Source organism: Helobdella robusta (genome assembly GCF_000326865.2).
Source record: "Helobdella robusta unplaced genomic scaffold HELROscaffold_29, whole genome shotgun sequence".
Classification (NCBI taxonomy): domain Eukaryota; kingdom Metazoa; phylum Annelida; class Clitellata; order Rhynchobdellida; family Glossiphoniidae; genus Helobdella; species Helobdella robusta.
In genome coordinates this window covers 1,525,902-1,534,702 of record NW_008704475.1, presented here as the reverse complement: position 1 = coordinate 1,534,702, position 8,801 = coordinate 1,525,902, and the positions used below count along the sequence as shown (strand labels likewise).

Genomic DNA, 8,801 nt, shown 5'->3' with positions numbered 1-8,801 from the left:
AACATTGTATGCATTGACGGACATTTACAGCTCTGATTTGTAATCAATGATTGTTTATCTTTCCGTGCATGTACTCAATTGTTTATTTGTGTAACTACAAAGTAGCGCTTTTAAATTTTTTTATTTAATTTACGCTGTACAAATGTTTTGAAATAAATAAAATAAAATAAATAAATAACACGACTGCTCTGTAAACAGCAACCTTGGTTCACAGAGATCCTACAGCCGTCTGTTCAATTTTCCAAATGCATCCCCTGCCTTCGCTAGCCTTGCAATTACGTCGTCTCTATAGTAAGAGTGTTCGACAGATCACAACCAAGGTAGCAAAATCTGCCAACAGAATTAATAAAAACGTCATCTGCCATCACGTCGGCCGCTGCCTCTGGAGACACAGAATACGATTGACATAAGGCTTCTGTCTTTTTCAGGCTAATTGCGAATCCTTATCTTAAAGCTGTGTCATGAAAACGATTGAACAGCAACTGGACTTCCTGAGACGAATGTACAACCAAAGCAGTCATCAGCAAAGCGAAGGTCACGAACGGTTGCTGTCTAAGTTTTAGTCTTTACCTGCAAGCGTCTGATGTTGAAGACATTCCATCGATGCGATAACAAACTGGAACACCCACATTGCAAATCGGAAAAGCGACCTATAACATTAAAGAGAAATAAATATTGAACAAGAGAGCGGCCAGCAAGTAGCCCTGTTTTGTCCCATCGGCAACTTGAAGCTTGGAAAGCATTGGCCATTTCCAGAAACGCTCGCTTTCATACCGTCAAAAAAGAAGCGGATTATGGCTGCAAAGACTAAAGGGCAGCCGATTTTTTCAAGGCATCTTTACAGTGCAAACCTGTCAACTGTATCAAACGCTTTTGACATGTCGATGAAGATAAAGAAAAGTTTTTTTTGTTGCTCACGGCACTTCTCCTGTATTTGTCTAGCTGCGAAAATCATGTCCATCGTACCACGTCCGGATCGAAAGCCACATTGACTTTCAGGGAGGACGCTCACTTTGTCCACGTGTTCTGTTAGTCGATTAAGAATGATTCGGGCTAGTATTTTTCCAGGAATGGGTCATCGGTGAGTCCTAGAATGAGCGAAAAGTCCTATACTTGACGAACATTTCCGTGCACAAGTTCTACAAATCCATACACCTGTACTATCGCCGTTTTGGGCAGTATATTTTCGTCGAGTCCTTTTTTCAGCAAGGGCAGCTCTGTGTGCCAGTTCAAAAGCGGAAACCGCCGACTGGGTAGACCTCCATTCCGAGCGTCGCAGAGCATCAATACAAAGAGTCTTGGAATCTAGACCACATTATTTTATATTTTCTTTAAGGCTGTCTTTGTATCTGCGTACAGGGCCACTTGTCAGTCTATTTCCCGACGCCAGCTGATCAAAAAAGACCTGCTTGGGGATTTTTGTATCCGGCATACGTATAACGTGTTCTATTCAGCGTAACTGAGTTTGAAGCAGCAGCGGTTTTACACCCATTATACCGCTGTTTGTCAGAACCACTGTTTTTGGGACCTTGTCTTCCCACCGGATACCTGCAATCATGCGCAGGCATCTCATATGAAATTGGTCGAACTTACGAAGGTGGCGACGGTAGAACGTCCAGGTTTCGCAACCGTAAAGCAGTGAAGGGAGCACAACTGCTCTGTATACCACAATTTTGGTGGCCAGAGTAATTCCGTGCTTTTTCCAAAGACGTCCGGTCAGCATACCAAAAGCAGCACCTGCTTTTGCAAGTCCTGCTGTAATATCATCATCGATAGTTGCATTATTGGAGATATATCCGCCTAGATAACAAAATCTATCAACAGAATTGAGACGCGAGTCGTCCGCCATCACATGGGTCATTGCCCCCAACGAAACTGGGTAGCTCTGATGCAAGACCTCAGTTTTCTTCAAGCTGACTATAAGTTCAAATCTCTTAGCTGTTATTTTTTTTTTATTATTATTCTTTAAAAATCAGGATCTGACAGACGCAGAAACTGTAACAACATGCAAGGCTGTAAAACAAAATTAAACAAATAAGTGAGAAAATAAATACAAAAAGTGAGGAAGAGAAATGATAAAACATGAAAAATAAAATATGTTAAAATAAAATAAATAATAATAATAAGAAAAATAAAAGAAAAGTAATTGACGATAGAATATAAAATGAAGTAACGGCAAATTGATAGACTAGATGATGACTTAGTGAGGTGATCGATAAATAAAAACTAGGCCTGTGAGTGAAAAATTTTTAATGAGTATTAATATGTTTGATGACTTATTAATAGACTAAACGATGACTTAGTGAGTTAGTGAGGTGATCGATAAAAGTGAGGTGATCAATAAGTAAAAACTAGTTCAGTAATGATAAAGTTTTCTTAAGTGCTAATATGTTTGAGGTGCGGTGTGATGAAAGTCTTTTCCTTGTATGTAGATTGGGCGACGTCTTGATAGTTATGTTTGCGCTGACGAAGGTTGTGTGTTGTAGTTTTGATTGGTGGAAGTAGAGGATGAATGACGTGGTTGTTGTTATTTTCTATTTTTTTGAACAGCCATGAATCGAGTGTGTTGAATATCTGAGTGACGGTAGGATATGATGCAGGTAGGTAGTTGAAGCGAATTAATTTTTTGATGAGAGATTGTAGCTGCTGAAGTTGTTGTTGCGTGGCAAAACCAGGCCAGGAGGGAGCTGCATATTTGATGCGTGAGATGATGAGTGATTCGGTGATGTCGAATAATTTGATGCCTCTGAGACCATGCGTAAAATGTTTGAAAGCCTTTTGCGATGATGTAATTGATATGAGGTGCTATATGGAGTGTGGAGGTGAATGTGATGCCTAATATTTTTAGTTGATTTGTGCGAGTAATTGATGGATGTTCAGGAGGTAATGTTATTTTTTTACGGCTATTGTGAATGATGAGTTCGAATGATTTATTGAGATTAAGTGAAATGTTGCATCGTTTTGACCATTTAATTAATGAGTCGAGTTCTGATTGGATGGTGTTTGAGTTAGATGATGGGATGATTAGGTAAGTGTCGTCAGCGTATTTGATGATTTGATTAGAGCTATGAAAAGTTTTGAGAGTAGAAGCGTTGATGATAAAGGTAGATGGACCAAAGACAGAACCTTGAACTACGCTAGAGTTAATAGGTAGAGTAGATGAAAGAGTAGAGCTAAAAAGAGTAGAATGACTCCTATTAGATAGGAAATTAATTATGATATTGTAAATGTTGTCAGGTAGTGGTTTGATGGATGGATGGTTGAAACATGGATAGATGAATAACCTAATAATGAATTTTCCTAGAATGCGTGAGAGTATGTTCGTGATAGAAATTGGGTGATAATCTATTGGTGATGATGGGTGTTTTGTTTTAGGAATTGGATGGATTGTGCTGGATTTCCATTGTGATGGGATGAATGAGTGAATTAAGCAGTGATTGTAGAGTGAACATAAGGTGCTTGAGATGAATGGAGCGATGATTTGTAGAAACCATGCTGATAGACCGTCTGGACCTGTACCGGATGGGCAAGCCTTCGTTAGCATGTGCAGGACGGAGTATGGTGTAAATTGTTGATGTTGATGACTATTGATTGTAGTAGCTTTTGTTGGTGGAATTTTGTAGGACTGGTCGGTTGACATGGAAGCAAAGTGGGTGTTGAGTGTGTTGGCATCAATATGCTGCACGGTTGATGTGTTGAGTGATTTCTCAGAGCCTCTAATCTTATTGATTTGTTACCACATGGTTTTGCTTCCACGTTTTCTATTAGTGAAAGTTTTAGAGTTGAAGTTGATTATAAGTTTATTGATGTATTTGGTGATCGCTGCGGCTTTGAGGGAGGGTCCTAATCTCATGAGTTTATTTTTTTGGCGAAGTAGAAATTTGATGAATGTGCTGATAAATGGAGGGTCTGGTGATCTAATCGTGATGTTTGATGCTGGGTAGTACCTACTGTAAGTTGAAATAATGATTTTATGAAATTTATCAAAACAATGTTGCAAAAAATTGGAAATAGAGTTAGCTGAGATCATATTATTGTTAATATTGTTATTATTATTATTGTTATTATTATCATTGGCACCATTGTTAATATTATTTATATTGTTACATTTATTATTACTATTACTATTATTAACATGGTTAATTTTATTATTATCAAGATTAATTGTATTATTGTTAGAAATTGCTAGCGAAGAATGGTCGGTTTTCAACCAAACTCGCTTTCATGCCTTCATGGAAGAAACGAACAACGGCAACAAAAACAGAGGGGCAACCAATTTTTGACAAGCAGCGCCAGAGAGCTGACCTATCAACCGAATCAAATGCCTTGGTCAGGTCAACAAAAACCATATACAGTCTTCGTTGCTGCTTGCGACATTTTTCTTGCAGTTGCCTCGCAGTGAACACCATATTGGTTGTGCTGCGTCCAGCTCTAAATCCACACTGACTCTCCGAAAAGATATCTCGATTGTTGTTATGTATCGCCAGGCGTTCAGCAATCACTCTGGCTAGTGTCTTCCCAGGTATGGAGAGCAGAGAGATTTTTCTGTGGTCGTCACAGTTTGATCGATCACCTTTTCTTTTAAATATGTGAACAATCAGAACATATTTGAATTCCTGAGAGACCGACCACTCTGTCCACATGCGTTCAAAAAGCACCACCAATCTCTTCCTGAGATGTTTGAACAGCTCTGCAGGCAACCCATCCAAACCCGGCGCCTTTCCAGATGACAACCGAGATATTGCTTTATTCACTTCCTGCAAACTAGGGGGAACTTCAAGATCATAATTAGGCTCCCAATCTGGCAGCTCAGACAAGACCGAGTCATCAAAGAAGGTTTTTTGATTTAGCACCCCGCAGAAATGCTCTGCCCAGCGGGCCAAGATGCCAGGGCCATCCTTAATCAACGACGTACCATCACGTGAACGCACTGGTATACCTCCCGAGTCACGTGGACCATATACCATCTTAAGGCTTTTATAAAATAGCCTCATATCACCACGGTTAGCGGCCCTCGCCGCCCACCGGGACTCCTTCATTCTGCGCAGCTCCTTCTGCGAGATACTTCGTGCATTTGAGTAGGCTACCTTTTTTGCATCATTGCTTTTGTCGTTTATCCAATCCAAGCCAGATGTGTTTTGTGCACCACATCCAGCAATCTACGAGCCTCCGTATCTCGTTCATCGAACCAGTCTCTATGCCCACCCCGGCGGTGACCGACACATTTTCTGCAACCTTTTGTATGACCGTTTGAAAATGTCGCCAATCAAGGTCAGTATTCTCAGCCATTTCGATGCATAATGAAAGACTCCTGAGTTGACCTGTCCTCCAATTTAGCCACATCCAACCTGGCTTGACCGTCAAAAACATAGACATTTTGACAAGACGATGATCCGACCATACAGTTGTCGCTCGAATCGCTCTTGTGAGGCGAACGTTGCGTAGGTCCCTTTGTCTTGTGATGACGTAGTCGATCAGGTGCCAATGTGCCGATCGTGGGTGCATCCATGTAGTCTTTAGCTTGTTGGACTGTTGGAAGACCGTGTTTGTCACAGCCAGCTTTTGCAGCCGCGCAGAACTCAAGAAGCCTGATTCCGTTTGAATTCACTTTACCAACCCCATTTCGCCCCAGTACCCCACGCCATGTGTCGTGATCTACACCCACTCGTGCGTTGAAGTCACCCAGCACAAACAACTGGTGTTCAAAGGGCGTCGCGTTTACAGGTGTGTTAAGCTGTTTATAGAAACGATCTTTTTCTTCCTCCGATGCTCCCAGTGTGGGCGTATAGCAGCTGATCAACGTAGCAGTGTGTCTTCCCTCGAGACTCAGTTGCATACATACATACATACATACATACATACATACATACATACATACATACATACATACATACATACATACATACATACATACATACATTTTTGCAGGCTGGCTTTTGATGCCAGTTCTTTCCTATCGTTTGGCAACAATACTGTTTTATCGGCTGAAGGTGTGCAACAAGGTGACCCCCTAGGTCCTCTTTTTTTGCATTTGCAAATGATCCCCTGCTTAAATCATTCCGTTTGAGATTTGTTGTAGCATATTTGGATGACGTCGCATAGAGAAGATGTAACAGAAGTTTATCCAATGACATAGAATTTATTAATAACAATTGTCACCACTATGGAATTAAGCTAAATATAAATAAATGTGAAGTAACCTCTAGCTCAGTGACAAAATTTACTCTACCCCAAAATATTAATAAAATCGGAACAAGCGACCTTGAATTTTTGGGAGCCAGTATTTTCAAAAACCAACGCCATGATGATTTTGGGTTAAAAAATTAAACCAATTCAAATATATTTTGTCAATGATGACAAAAATCAATAAGCATGACGCTTGTTACCTATTCCAATCCAAAGATCTCATATTTTTTAAAGACATCACCAAATCCACCTAAAGAAATTTCAGATTCATTCAACTGTGAACTCCGTATGGGGACTCCAATCTATTTTCAAGATTTTTTTTTGATGATGAAAAGCGGAGTCAGACAATTTTGCTTGTCGGTATGGGTGGTTTAGGTTTGAGCGTCGTGGCTGATTTGGCACCATCTGCTTTTTTGTCTTCAGCCGCGGGCCACAGCGACCCTTTAAGCCAAAATGCTGCCGGACGATGGAGTATTCGAAGAACACCTGAGGGTTGAAATGTTTAATTATTGGTGTTCCATATATGGCAATATAATTGACATAGACGCCTGTTCATAAAAAAATGAGATGATCCATCTTGAACAAGTCAATTGCTCGATTAGAAAAGCTGAATGTTTAGCCTCACGATGGCTGTAAAGAGTAAAATCGGTTTTGCTTAGATAAGAACAACTCCTAGTACCGCGTGTGGTACAAGACTAGACAATGCATCCATCAGAGTAAGTTTTTGTCTTAGACTTAGATTGCCGGTGGTTTCTGGATGCAGGTGTTTATTTGGTACCGAACGTTTCTCCTTTGGGCCATCATGTTCTGTTGTGCAGATTGGGTTCTGGCAGACAGGCACGACATACGGCTATAAATGATTTTTCAGAAAGCTAACATACTCGCCGTAAAGAAGCCCGCAGGCCTAGTCTCTTAAAGCAATAACAGACCAGATGGTTACACTCTACTTCTGTGGTCTCGTGGTTGTTGTAAGGCGTGAAATGTGACATTTCTCCACAGCTAGCCGAAAGGTATATAATCTACACACGTCTGTTGAGTCTGCAATAAAAGCTGCAGATTTTAAAAATAGGAAATATAAAGATTTAAATGACAACACAAAACTCTTTTTGCCAATATGTATTGAAACGTTTGGACCAATTGATAAAGAAAAGAAACACAATTTTTATTGATAATAAAAGCTCAAAAATAGTTGAAATATCTGGCAATCCAAATGATAGGATTTATATAAAACAAAATGTTTATATTGTTACAAAATGTTACAAAAATATATTTTTTGTATTTTAGAAAATATCGCCAAATGCGAGACCCATAAAGTAACACTAACAAGCGAACTGGGGCGAAAAGATGACTTTTATGACGGTTGTTTTTAACTACGGGCTCGTACATACATATACACATACGCAAACATACGAAGCGAAACAAATTTTTCTATGCTTCTCATATAAATAATTATAAGGAGGCAAGTAAAGTTCATCTAGCACAAGTGTCCAATATTGAAATAAATTAAATAGTTCATATCATGAAAGAAGAAACCAAATACGAATCATACTTTACACGTAATTGTTCGTAAATGAAATGTATTTGATACCATATGATTATTCAATTTATCAATTTACTGCTTTTACGAATTTTTAATTGTCTATCTAGCATAAGTGTTCAATATTGAAATAAATTAAATAGTTCATATCACGAAAGAAGAAATCAAATTCGAATTATACTTTACACGTAATTGTTCGTAAATAAAATGTATTCTATACTACATGATTATTTAATTTATCAATTTACTGCTTTTACGAATTTGTAAATGTTTATAATTGAAATGATTACTTGTAAAAATCATGAGTAAATTAATGAGATTTTTCAAAGAGTAAGTATTATTGTCTAAACTACTAGTCTATTGTGTTTATAATAGCCTTTTTAAACTCTGATATTTGTAGTAATTCATTAGAGAAGCCTTTTAGTAAAATCCTATTCCATATCCTTGGCCCAAAAAGATTATTTGTTTTTTATTTAGAAGATAGGAGAAACTTTTGCCTTCTAATATTGTTGCTGATAGTGTAGTAATTTCTAAAGATACGTGGCAATTGGTTTGAAATTTGTTTGTGCACAAATACCGCCGTGTTGAATAAGTATATTTTATCAAAATTAGAATTGTTTGTTGATTTAAACAGGGATTGCGCATGCTCAAATTTGGTTGACAAGGTGGTAACTCTGATTGCTCTTTTCATAAGCTTTTTGACTAAATTTGTGATTGATGTATAAGCACCCGACCATACTACATTGCTGTATGTCACACGAGGAACGCATAAAGCATTATAAAGCAAATTCAAACATTTTTTGGAAAACAAAACTTTATTTATTTTATTTATCAAGCAGTTTTCTTGTTCATCTTTGTAAAATAAATGATTCCGGTCTTCACTTATTTCTTGTTACTCCATTAGTTTTACCTAGAATCAAATACCTTTACTTGCTACACTCTTGCTTTCCTGGTTCTACATATGGCTAACTTTGAGTCGATGATGTCTATATGCAAGGCCTTAACGAAATAATTTACATTGATAATTTTTTGTTGCAATCATTAACTATGTGTTTATTTTAATGCTTATCCGTTAAAT

The 8,801-nt window shown here is 38.3% G+C and overlaps 1 protein-coding gene across 1 annotated transcript; it reads right to left on the bottom strand.

The window, feature by feature from the left end:
• Positions 1 to 2,376: 2,376 nt before the first annotated feature.
• On the bottom strand, positions 2,377 to 7,175 carry HELRODRAFT_174320 (hypothetical protein; the record flags this gene model as incomplete). Its single annotated transcript, XM_009020844.1, has 6 exons — positions 2,377 to 2,687; positions 3,514 to 3,625; positions 5,399 to 5,695; positions 6,589 to 6,672; positions 6,866 to 7,036; positions 7,116 to 7,175. The coding sequence occupies 6 exons, from the start codon at positions 7,173 to 7,175 to the stop codon at positions 2,377 to 2,379; spliced, it is 1,035 nt and encodes a 344-aa protein (XP_009019092.1).
• Positions 7,176 to 8,801: the final 1,626 nt, after the last annotated feature.